This window comes from Microcaecilia unicolor, chromosome 6, assembly GCF_901765095.1.
Source record: "Microcaecilia unicolor chromosome 6, aMicUni1.1, whole genome shotgun sequence".
In the NCBI taxonomy this organism is placed as follows: domain Eukaryota; kingdom Metazoa; phylum Chordata; class Amphibia; order Gymnophiona; family Siphonopidae; genus Microcaecilia; species Microcaecilia unicolor.
The window spans coordinates 10,880,574-10,893,250 of NC_044036.1; the positions used below are offsets into that span (position 1 = coordinate 10,880,574).

The 12,677-nt window shown below is 49.3% G+C and overlaps 2 protein-coding genes across 3 annotated transcripts in view; one reads left to right on the top strand and one right to left on the bottom strand.

Annotated features, from left to right (window-relative positions):
- CCDC24 (coiled-coil domain containing 24) overlaps positions 1 to 567 on the bottom strand; it is a 115,364-nt gene extending 114,797 nt beyond the window's left edge. The window contains exon 1 of the mRNA XM_030205355.1: positions 431 to 567. The gene's annotated coding sequence lies outside the window, so the exon portion shown is untranslated. The remainder of the gene's footprint in view (positions 1 to 430) is intronic.
- The window catches only part of LOC115471625 (von Willebrand factor C domain-containing protein 2-like), a 45,685-nt gene that overhangs the window by 11,388 nt on the left and 21,620 nt on the right, over positions 1 to 12,677 (top strand). The window contains exons 2-3 of one of the 2 annotated variants that reach the window (XM_030205356.1): positions 1,767 to 2,180; positions 12,286 to 12,415. In XM_030205356.1, the coding sequence (XP_030061216.1) occupies positions 1,857 to 2,180; positions 12,286 to 12,415 (454 nt within the window). In that variant the 5' untranslated portion in view covers positions 1,767 to 1,856. Of the gene's footprint in view, positions 1 to 1,665; positions 2,181 to 12,285; positions 12,416 to 12,677 lie in introns of those variants that run through there. The other variant, XR_003942381.1, reaches the window with a different exon arrangement.

Sequence of the window (12,677 nt, forward strand, 5' to 3'; positions counted from 1 at the left end):
GCACGCCGCTGGGGGGGGGGGTGCCACGTGCCTGTCGGCTCCGCTCGTTCCGTGCTCCCTCTGCCCCGGAACAGGTTACCTCCTGATCCGGGGCAGAGGGAGCATGGAACGAGCGAAGCCGACTGCGCACGCGGCACCCCCCCCCCCCAGCAGGTAAAAATGCACCCGGGGGGGCGCATTGGCGATCTGCCCCAGGTGTCAGCCACCCTAGGAACGCCACTGAAAATGAGCTAAGCTTTAATAAAAGACCCCCTAAATAAACTTGGAAACATAAAAGTTATATAATCTTTACAAGTATATACAAGAATTTTACACACTCAGCTTATAAAACGTAGAAAAGTGCCCTGGGCACAGCATAGGCGGGATGCGCATTTATTTAGACGCCTATCCTGTAAAATAAGGCACAGGCGCATTTCCTACAGTTCCATACCCTCATATGTTCCCTTTAAATCACGCACAGCCTATGCGCCTAAGTCCAGACCGACGCAAGGACCGGGGCTCCTCGTCCCGGTGCGGTGTGAGCGGAGAGGGGGGGGCGGGGCCGGCCAGGCCCCCGTTATCTCTCTGGTCCGATGGTGGGGACGAGGCCGCACTTCCGCGTTACGGGTAAACATTGCTGTCTCCGCGGCAACGGCGCCCCGCCCCCAGCCTCTTGGGCCCTCCTCTTAAAGCGGCTCTGCTCGAGAACCGCTAAGTATTACTTGAAGGCGGGCCACGGTGATGCACCTGCCGCTTTATGGATGCGCGAGCCCCCGCGCTGACGTAAACTGCGCGGTCCCGCCCCCCCACTGGCTCCGACCCGTCTCTGCACGTGTATTTTTGCGCTGGATCCAATTTTAAAGCCAAGACAGGCTGAGCTTATTATAATATGCATAAACTAAAAACTAGGATGAAGAAGTATGTTGTACATGCAAACGTTTTGGTTAAAGCGAATTTGTTTTTCATCAATAAGATACATTTTTTTAAATTTATTTATGGCATTTATATCCCACATTATTCCCACCCACGGGCAGGCTCAACATAATATGCACAAATAGCAGAAGAAAAAAAAAACCCAAAATCTTTAAATAGGGTAATCTGGAGCCTGCTGAACCTTCACTTCCCCAGCTGTAAAGGCCTAAAATACAGACTAATGCACGCGTCAAGCTTTTCCTACTTGAGCACACAGCAATGGAATGCACTACCCGCCTAACCTAAAACCTATCCACGAATTAACCGGCTAAATCTGTAAAGACCTTCCTCTTCAACAAGGCCTAGCACAATAATTAAGAACTGTAAATGTACCAATTGTCCACTCTACCTATACGTGGAAATGCTTACCTCTTATATATGTTCACTTAATCTTACGATGCTTAATCTTATCATGCTCTGTATGTAATACAAACTTGTACCTAACCTGTTAAGGCGAATGCCATAACGATACACTGTAAACCACATTGAGCCTGCAAATAGGTGGGATACAAATGCAATAAATAAATAACACATCCGTTTTTTGCCCAGTCCCGCACAACTGGAGTAGGGAAGGACTGGGATCCCGTCTGGGACACCTGCACGCACTGGTCCCTGAATGGGGGAGAGGGAAGCACTCCTGGCACTGCCTCAGAGGGAGGGGGAGAAGGGACGCTGCCGTGCTACTACTGCTGGGATTGCAGATTGGGAGGGTCCGGTGCCCCCTCCCCACCCCCTCCAACCTATGACATTATTTAGGGAGGAGCAGTCTGTCCCGACTCCCAGCGATTTGCAGAGCAGCTGGTTTAAACGTGCAGAAGAATGAAAAGCTGATCTCCGGATAAGGAGTGGACGTGCTCAGTCAGATCGCCTCTTTCTGCTTCAGCCATCGCACCACCTGGCCCAGTATGAGGGAGAGCAGGCTCGTCGCCCTGTCGCTGTGCCTGCTGCTGCTGGGGGGGCCCGGGGGCTGGGCTCTGGCTAGTCAGGCGAGCAGCTGTGAAGCCAATGGCAGCGTGTACTACGTGGGCGAGTGGTACCTCCTGGACTCGGATCCCTGCAGCCAGTGCGAGTGCACGGCGGAGGGGGCGGCTTGTGCCCGGACCGAGTGCCCAGCTCTGCCCCCCGCCTGCATGCACGTTAGCCACTACCCCGGGGACTGCTGTCCCCGCTGCGAGAAGATCGGCTGCGAGCACCGAGGAGAGGTCTACGAGCTGGGCCAACATTTCCAGGTACCGGCTGAGCATGAGCATGAGCGTGAGCATGCATCTGCACCTCCCACTCACTCACTCCCCAAAGCCACTGGATGTCCCTGTTGTGCCCTGAGCTTCCACCCTGAATCCCGGCTTCTCCTGGGATTTGCTCCTTTGACACTTCTCCAAGGTGCTGAAGGTTTGGGAATAATCAGGGGCGACATAGGAGGGTACACAGGTCAGATTAGGGGTCTTCTTGTGTCTCTAAAAGCGAAATTTGGTCGACACCTCCTTCTCTTCCAGAACTTTCTCTTGCTCTTGGGACTGCCTGAGTGGGGCTGATACAGAACCCCATAGGGGAACACACTGACCAGACCAGTACTAATCGTACATGGATCTGTAGCAGAGCTGGTGTTGGGGGAGGGGGGGAGATAAAGGCTGTAAAGAAACAACTAGCAGTCATGAAGGTTGCCCCCCTCCCCCATTCCTCCAACCAGTGCCCTCTCTGCCCCTGGTTTTCGTTTAACCCCTGTGCCTCTCCTTGTTCTCACAATCTTTCAGCCCTTAATGTTCCTTCTGTACGTTGTACATCCCTCAGTCCTAAATACATTTCACTTTTAGGTAATGCTCCTTTTGCCTCATGGTCAAAAGAAAGGGAGGGGGGGGGGGGGCTTGAGGACATGACTCCTTGTTCACCTGGGTAAAGCTAAACTTTGATCTAGTTCAGGGGCCCGCAGGAGGGGGCAGGCAGCACTGTGCTTTTGGCCAGGTCTGACTTAATGGGATTTCCTGTTCTTCCTGGGAACTGCACTTAAATGTTTCCAGCTGCAGACCTCTGAGATCCTTTCTCAAGGAGCAGATTAGAAGGGGAGGGGAGGCTCTTTAGGCAAATAAAGAAGGCTTCATTGAAACAGTGAAAAATGAAGGCAGATAAAGAGCATATGGCCTATCCAATCTGCCCATCCGTACCCTGTACTACCTCTTACCCTCTTTTAGGCTCCAATGATTAACCCCACGCTGTTCCAAACAGCGCTGTAAAAGTAGCGCCGGAACAGCGTGGGGAAATAACGCCACTATGATCGAAGCTAGTATCTTGCAAATTGATCGTGGGGGTACTTTTATGCGAGGATTGTGCCTGGGCATTCATTCACCCGAGGCGCAATCCTCCTGCAGAAGATTTTTGTGGTAGGTCCAGGCTGTCAAAAAAAGAAAAAAGCCCAGACCTGTCAAACATACGAATATAACCTCCAGGCCCCCTGGACAAACCCCCCCATGCCTTGAAGATGGAGGGGGGAGAAACTCTCCTTCCAGTGCCACCTCCAAATGGTGACGCCCTGCCCTTTGCATCCCTAACATATAAGAGTTCCTGGGATGCGCTGGGTAGGGCTTCCCTACCATATAAGGGAGTTTCTCTCTTATATGAAAGCCCCGCCTAGCGCATCCCAGGATGCACTGGGCAGGGCACCACCATTTTGGAGGCAGCGCTGGAAAGAGGAGGGAGTGCTAGACCACAGGGAGGAGGGCTGGAGTCCTCTAGCCCTCTGTCCGGGGGGGCCGTTTGAGGACTTCTGTCCAGGGTGGGATGGGGGGGCCTGCAAGCAATGTTCTACAAACCCTAAGAGCTCCAAGCTGGTTTAGGGTTTGCCGCAGCAACCGCGCCCTTGTTTGGCACGCTGCCCACTGTGCATTGGGGAGGAATAGTTAATGCCCTGTTTTGCATGCATTTGCCATGCTACTTGCAATCAGAGCCGGCGAGCTCTTTGTTTCACACTCTCGCTGGCTCTGATCGTGGGGCGAGAGCAAAAGCGGGCGCTAGTACAGCGCTAATAGTCTCTGGCGCCCTTGTTTGCTTCTGATCATTGGCCCCTTACAGATTCTTTGTACTTGTCCTTTCTTGAATTCAGATCTAATCTCCATCACCGAGGCCATTCCATGAATTCATCACCCTTTCCGTGAATAAGTATTTCCTTAGGTTATTTCTGAGTCTGTCTCCTTTCATCTTCATCCTATGTCCCCTCGTTCCAGAGCTTCCTTTCAATTGAAAGAGACTTCCTGCTGTGCATTTTTGCCAAGGAGGTATTTAAATGTCTCTGTCTCCCAGTGGCGTAGGTAGGGGAGCGCCAGGGGAGCGGCTGCTCCCCCATATGGAGTTCTGCTGGCGCCGGCGCCTATTTTTTCTCAATGTATTGCATTGAACTTGTGCACCGGCGGAAGGCCACTCTCACGCCGCTTTCGCTCCCCCTGCGACGTCAACCTGGCTCCGCTTCTGCTATCTCCCCTTGCCCACCTTTCTTCTAAGGCATGTCTGTCCCCATTGGGTCGGGAGATATACAGGCAGAGTGGACAGGTGACAGATGTAGACCTAGGAAGAGCTGAAAATGATACAAAGGATGGACCCAAGCAGTTTGATACATTTCTGCTTGGAGTTGGATCACGACTGTCTTACTCGGTGGGACTCCCCAGTGTCTTTCCACCTTGATGATATTGGGTAGATTTCTGGGCTTCCACTTGGGGGCGTTGTGGTGGCTGTGATCATGTACACCAAGGTTGAATGGATGCCTGAGGGAGGAAGGTCCTCAAGTCAGATTCAGGCCATGTAGCCCAGCATCTTACAGGGGGACAGGGGAGGAGGGTGTGAGGGCATACTGGTAGTCTATAGCTGGACAAAGCTGGGGAGAGGAGGCAAGCAGGGCAGGGTTAATACACAGGCAAACTGAGCACATGCCTAGGTGAAGGACTGAGATTTGAGAAACTGGCATGACAGTGCGGAGGAGTGGCCTAATGGTTAGTGCAGCAGGCTTTGATCCTGGTAACCTGGGTTTGATTCCCACTGCAGCTCCTTGGGCAAGTCACTTAACCCTCCATTGCCCCAGGAACAAAAACAAAAAACCAACCTACATTGTGAGCCCTCTAGGGACAGAGAAAAATACCTACATATAGGGCACTGCGTATGTCTAGAAATGATTAGTAGTAGTTACCAAAGTAATTCCTAAATTGTTTAAAATCATCAAGCTGCACACACAAACCCAGGGGAGCTGAGCTGAAAACCAGAAGCCTGCTCTTTCACACCCCACTCAGCCCTATCACTGTCCTGCTTCACTCCTGGTGCTCAAATTTCCCTTCCCCGATACACCTTACACCAATCTACATTCATGGTCTTTCTCGTCTCCAGAAGTGACTTGGGGGAACTACAGGGGCAAGATCTGGACAAGGAGGTTAGATTGACAGGAGACAGTGTCACATGAAAAGGTTGAAGCTGACTACACCCAAGGAGGTTGAATTGCTTCCCTACGCAGCCACCATCTTGATACACTCAAAATATGTTACTTTGTATGGCAGCAAGCTCCACCTATTGGCTTCAGGCCACATAATGGGCCAAGCACTCTCCCGTGTTCCCAATTAAACTTCCTTGGTTCTGGATACGGTGGTTTCTGCCAGAAAATTCTGTTCATAGGTGGGAGGCCTGGCAGGTCTGCAGGTCCCCTCCAGGAATAGCAAATGGTCCTGCAGCTATTGAGAGACACTGGTGAAACAAGTATCAAGAAGCGAAACAGAAGAAGGGTTATGTGGAACGTGATAAAAGATCTGGATGCAATCTGCGTAACAACAAGGTGTGCAGCCTTGTTACATAGTAACATAGTAAATGATGGCAGATAAAGACCTGTACGATCGATCCATCCAGTCTACCCAACAAGATAAACTCATTTTACATGGTATGTGATACTTTATACCCGAGTTTGATTTGTCCTTGCCTTTCTCAAGGCACAAACCGTAGAAGTCTGCCCAGCACTGCTCTTGTACTAAAAGTTCTGAAGCTAACTTTGAAGCCCCTTAAAAGTTACACTCCAGCCCATCCCTATCTATTCAGTCATGATCAGGGCACAGACCTCAGAAGTCTGCCCAGCACCGGTTTTGCTTCCCAATTACCAGCGTTGCCACCCAATCTCTGCTAAGATTCTGTAGATCCATTCCTTGTAAACAGGATTCCTTTATGTTTATCCCACGCATGTTTGAATTCCATTACCGTTTTCATCTCTACCATCTCCCGCAGGAGGGAATTCCATGTATCTACCACCCTTTCTGTGAAAAAATACTTCCTGACATTACTCCTGAGTCTGCTCCCCTTCAACCTCAATTCATATCCTCTAGTTCTACCGCCTTCTGTCTCCGGAAAAGGTTTGTTTGCGAATTAATACCTTTCTTGAATAATTGTGAGCAGAGGGACAAGGAATACATTTAAAAGTGCGGGGGAGAGACTAGAACCTTGGGGAACACCAGCAAGGACAGGGAAAGTGGAAGAGTGAACGCCATGGTGAGTGAGCTGAAAAGTAAGGTTTGATGAATAGTTGGAGAACCAAGATAATACAAGATCGGAAATCCCCAGCAAGCGAAGTCTGCGGAGCAAGAGAGAGTGGTCGACGAGAACAAAAGCCGATGAGAAGTCTAAAGAAACCAGAATAATAGGCTGACATTGGTCAAGTGAACATCCAGTATTGTTGTGAAGAGTGAGGTGAAGGGATTTGATGCTGTGGCCACGACGAGAAGCCGCCTGGTAAGGGTGAAGAGCAAGATTACTTTCTAGGAAGGTATCTAATTGGTAAAGAGCAAGTTTCTCAAGGAATTTAGAAAAAAAAAAGGAAGGTTAGAGATAGGGTGAAAATTAGAAGGGACTGCAGTCAAATTGTAAATGTTTGAGCGATAACAATGGGAGACCAGCGTATAGAGAGGTTGCTTTTTCTACTGACTTCAAGATGCTGACTATTGACCTGATATACGTTTGCATTTTAAAGTCTCACTGAGAGAAAGTTAAGTTCCCCCTAGTGTCAGGCGTGCAAGTAGTATCAGAAGCAGACAGCAGAACTGTGCAGGATTCAAGCATTGCAGAAGTTGCATTTGTGTAGTAATGGCGCCCTCTGGTGCTCACTCCCTTGCACTACATCATCAAGTGTATTTACTGCCCCACTAGACTTGCATCAAAATTTGTGATTCAGAATCTCAGATGAATATCTGGCAGGAAGTTCTTCCTCCACTTCGGTAAATAAAAAATAATCACATTCTATGTAAACCTGAAATAGAGTTTAGATTTCATTGTCAAGTTTACATCTCCTAGGCACTATGGGCCTCATTTGCAAAGCCACACTTCCGATTGTTGGTGCGGCAAATGACAGGACATAGTAACATAGTAGATGACGGCAGAAATGCCCAAGAAATGTGCCACTTTTTTGTGTATACCTTACCTTGATTTGTACCTGTCTTTTTCAGGGCACAGACCGTATAAGTCTGCCCAGCACTATCCCCGCCTCCCAACCACCAGCCCCGCCTCCCACTACCAGCTCTGTTATCCAATCTCGGCTAAGCTCCTGAGGATCCATTTCTTCTGAACAGGATTCCTTTATGTTTATCCCACACATGTTTGAATTCCGTTACCATTTTCATCTCTACCACCTCCCGCGGGAGGGCATTCCAAGCATCCACCACTCTCTCTGTGAAAAAATACTTCCTGACATTTTTCTTGAGTCTGCCCCCCTTCAATCTCATTTCATGTCCTCTCGTTCTACCACCTTCGTATCTCCGGAAAAGGTTCGTGTGTGGATTAATACTGTTCAAATATTTGAACGTCTGTATCATATCACCCCTGTTTCTCCTTTCCTCCAGGATATACATGTTCAGGTCAGCAAGTCTCTCCTCATACGTCTTGTAACGCAAATCCCATACAATTTTCGTAGCTTTTCTTTGCTCCGCTTCGATTCTTTTTACATCCTTAGCAAGATACGGCCTCCAAAACTGAACACAATACTCTAGATGGGGCCTCACCAACGACTTATACAGGGGCATCAACACCCCCTTTCTTCTGCTGGTCACACCTCTCTCTATACAGCCCAACAACCTTCTAGATACAGCCACTGCCTTGTCACACTGTTTCGTCACCTTCAAATCCTCAGATACTATCACCACACTGGGAAAGACCAAAGGTTCATCGAGCCCAGCATCCTGTTTCCAACAGTGGCCAATCCAGGTCACAAATACCCGGCAAGATCCCAAAAATGTACAAAACATTTTATACTGCTTATCCCAGAAATAGTGGGTTTTCCCCAAGTCCATTTAATAACGGTCTATGGACTTTTCATTTAGGAAGCCGTCCAAACCTTTTTTAAACTCCGCACATTCAGTTCCTATGGGCTTCCTGTCATTTGCTGCACGGGAATCGCTAGCGTGGCTTTGTAAAAGAAGCCCATAGTGATGTTTGCTAATAATCTTCTATAATAATTTGCACCTCCAATGTTCTGAAGCTGACTGCCAGGAAGTTGAAGCCCGGTTCGTAATGTCTGAATCCTTCTGGTGACGTCACCGTGTTGCCTGGGAAACCGCAACACGACTCAAGCACGGGCGCTACGAGTTCGCACCACCATCTCCATCCCCTCCCAATTCAGCAGTCCGCCCCCCCCATACATCACCCCCTCCCTCTGTCTCTGTGGCCTCCGAGTGCAAGGAGGACGTGTGCGGGTGCCCCAGCCCTTCGTACGTGGCAGCGGCTGTTTAAAAGGTTTTACCTCCTGCTCGGCCATCAACACTCAAGTCCACCAAGTACAGACGCCGCTTCAGACAGACTGTGGTTCGCTGTTCCTGTGGTCCTGCCCTTCCGCAAACAGGAAATGAGGGCGGGACCAGAGGAACAGCTAACCACAGCCTGTCTGAAGCGGCGTCTGTACTTGTTGGACTTGAGTGTTGCCGGCCGAGCAGGAGGTAAAACTTTTTAAACAGCCGCTGCCACGTACGAAGGGCTGGGGCACTCGCACACATCCTCCTTGCACTCGGAGGCCACAGCTACAGAGGGAGGGAGGCTCTGGACAGCGGAAATCGGAGAGGGGGGTCCTGAGACGAGGGGGGGTCCTGAGATGAGAGAGAGGGGGGAGGAGGAGGGGGTCGGGAGTGGGGAGGGGGCCCTGGAACCTTGCTAGCGCCTGTTTCCTTTCTGTTGGAAACGGGCCTCTTTTACTAGTATTATTATAATAATGCGCTTGAAGTGCGCTCATTATACTCATTATTACTGCAAGTAGGTGGGAAAATGTGGGATACAAAAGCAGCAAATAAATAAATTATAGTCTTCCAGTATTCATAGAATTGTGAGAAAGCACAAAAGGCTTCATCACAATTCTATGAATACTGGAAGACTATAATGAGTGTGGCATCTAGATTTCTTATTTAAATTCTTAAAAGAAGCTACATATATTCTTGGAAGGTTTTTGCTGCTGATGAAGCAAAGATCGGTTTGATCAGAACAGCTCTTTAAATCTTTTTTGGACCTTGAGCTTTTGGAGGTCCTAGCAAGGGAGCGCAGCTACTGGTATACCCTTGACCCGAAGAACGGTACTTCTATCCGGGAGGTCCATCCTCTTCCACCGGGCGCGCAGCTTCGGGAGGGACGAACATGGAGCAGTGAGGGAGCCAGCCAGATCAGTCGAATCAACCCTAGCGATCAGTGGGGTGACAGATGTCGCAGCCAGATCACCCTCACATCCACTTTAAATCTGTTTTGATTTTGAGCTCCTTTGAGGCTTTTCCTTCCTTTTTTTTTTAGTAATAAGTTTGCTTTGGGTATATTTGTGCTGGGTGTGTTTATATTATGGGATGACTTTGGGGGGTTTTCTTAGAAATCTAAAGAGGAGTAGCCTAGTGGTTACTGGAGTGGACTTTGATCCTGGGGAACTGAGTTCGATTCCCACTGCAGCTCCTTGTGACTCTTGGCAAGTCACTTAACCCTTCATTGCCCCTGGTACAAAATAAGTAACTGAATATATGTAAACCGCTTTGAACGTAGTTGCAAAAACCTCAGAAATATATCAAGTCCCAGTTCCCTTTCCCTCTTTCACTTATGACATCACAATATCAGAAGTGAGCCAAGTATCGGGCAATCAAACCATTGTGACATCACTGATGAGGTTGGCTCTTATTGGTGGAATGAGTGGACAAGTAGCCTAGTGGTTAGTGCAGTGGACCTTGATCCTGGGGAACTGAGTTCAATTCCCACTGCAGCTCCTTGTGACTCTGGGCAAGTCACTTAACCCTCCATTGCCTCTGGTACAAAATAAGTACCTGAATATATGTAAACCGCTTTGAATGTAGTTGCAAAAACCTCCGAAAGGCGGTATGTCAAGTCCCATTTCCCTTTCCCCCTTTCCCTTATGACATCACAATATCAGAAGTGAGTCAAGTATCAGGCAATCAAGCCATTGTGACATCACTGATGAGGTTGGCTCTTATTGGTGGAATGAGTGGAGGAGTAGCCTAGTGGTTAGTGCAGTGGACTCTGATCCTGGGGAACTGAGTAGGATTCCCACTGCAGCTCCTTGTAACGCCAGGCAAGTTACTTAACCCTCCATTGCCCCAGGTACAAAATAAGTACCTGTATATATGTAAACCGGTTTGAATGTAGTTGCAGAAACCTCAGAAAAGGCGGTGTATCAAGTCCCATTTCCCTTTCCCCCTATGACAATATTAGCATGGTTCATGCCTGAAGATCCAGCCCCACCCCAGGTGCCTGTGCTCTTCATAGATAGTACCCAGCCATAGCCAAGCTGTTGGTACCAACCTGATATGTTGCTGGTTCCTCTGCTCTAGTTTGGCTCTGGCTTGCAGTGTTCCTTGCTTGAGCTGCCCTTGGTTTTCTTTTGATCTCTTTGCTGACACCCTAATATTTCGCAGTGTTTGCTCTCCAAAAATATTTTTATTCCACAGAGCCCTTTGTGCCTTCAGAAAGGACAATGTGCCAGTGTCACCTGAAGCCTCCAGTTATGCTGTGGAGTTACTCCAGGCAGGCAGATCAGTGCATAAAATGGCCAGAAGGCAGTGAAAAACCACTGTATCAGCAGCACTGCAAAAAGGGAGCACAGCAGGGGGAGCACAGCAGGGGCAGCATAGACTAACCAGAGGAGTGAACATGGCATTAATAACACTGGGGAGAGACCAGTGTACCCAAAGGAGCACACACTGCAGTGATAACCCAGGGGAGAGACCAGTTTACCAAAGGAGCACACACACTGCAGTGATAACCCAGGGGAGAGACCAGTTTACAAAAGGAGCACACACTGCAGTGATAACCCGGGGAGAGACCAGTTTACCAAAGGAGCACACACTGCAGTGATAACCCAGGGGAGAGACCAGTTTACAAAAGGAGCACACACTGCAGTGATAACCCGGGGAGAGACCAGTTTACCAAAGGAGCACACACTGCAATGATAACCCAGGGGAGAGACCAGTTTACCAAAGGAGCACACACTGCAATGATAACCCAGGGGAGAGACCAGTTTACCAAAGGAGCACACACTGCAGTGATAACCCGGGGAGAGACCAGTTTACCAAAGGAGCACACACTGCAGTGATAACCCGGGGAGAGACCAGTTTACCAAAGGAGCACACACTGCAATGATAACCCAGGGGAGAGACCAGTTTACCAAAAAAGCACACACTGCAGTGATAACCCAGGGGAGAGACCAGTTTACCAAAGGAGCACACACCACAGTGTGTGGCCTAGTGGTTAGGGTGGTGGACTTTGGTCCTGGGGAACTGAGGAACTGAGTTCGATTCCAGGCACAGGCAGCTCCTTATGACTCTGGGCAAGTCACTTAACCCTCTATTGCCCGCCGCATTGAGCCTGCCATGAGTGGGAAAGTGCGGGGTACAAAATGTATCAAAACAAAAAAACAAAACAATAACCCAGGGGAGAGACCAGTTTACCAAAAAAGCACACACTGCAATGATAACTTGGGGGGAGGGGGCAATTTACCACAGGAGCACACACTCCAGCGATAACACTGAAGTGGAACTAGTTTACCAAAGGAACACACTGCAGTGATAACATGTGGGCGGGACTGATTTACCAGAGAAGCTCTGGTAACTCTGAGAAGGAGCTAGTTTATCAGAGGTGTGTACACTGCAGTGATATCACTGGGGAGGGGCAGTACTGTATTATATGGTTATATTCTCTTTTTAAGTTTTCTTCTCATCTCTGTGTTTGTTGCCTCGTCTTCAGGCTCTCTCTCTTCCTGTCTCTCAACTTTTCCTTCTTTCCTTTCCCTCTCCCCCATGAATCATTCTCCTCTCCTCACTCTCCCCTTCTCTCACACTAGCTCTCTTCTCTCCCCAGCCCTCCGAATGTGAGCAGTGCACGTGTGAACTGGATGGGATTGCCCGCTGCTTAGTGGCAGACTGCGCCCCCCCACCTTGCGTGAACGCCATGTACATGACGGGGGAGTGTTGCCCCAAGTGCATCCAAGGTGAGTCCTCGAGCACCAGGCCAGAAATTAGACTAAACCTAATGGCACGGCCCACTAGTGTGTCCAGTGCAAGGAGGTTTGATAACAGGAGACGGCATGAGTCTATCTGACCCATTATGTGGGCTGAAGCCAGTAGGCAAAGCTTGTCACCCTATCAGTTTCATTCTTTTGGGTGTACCAAGATGGTGGCAGCTGCATTGAGGAGAATTAAAACCTCCTTAGGTGGAGTGGGTGGAGACCAGTTTCAGCCTTGTGACATCAT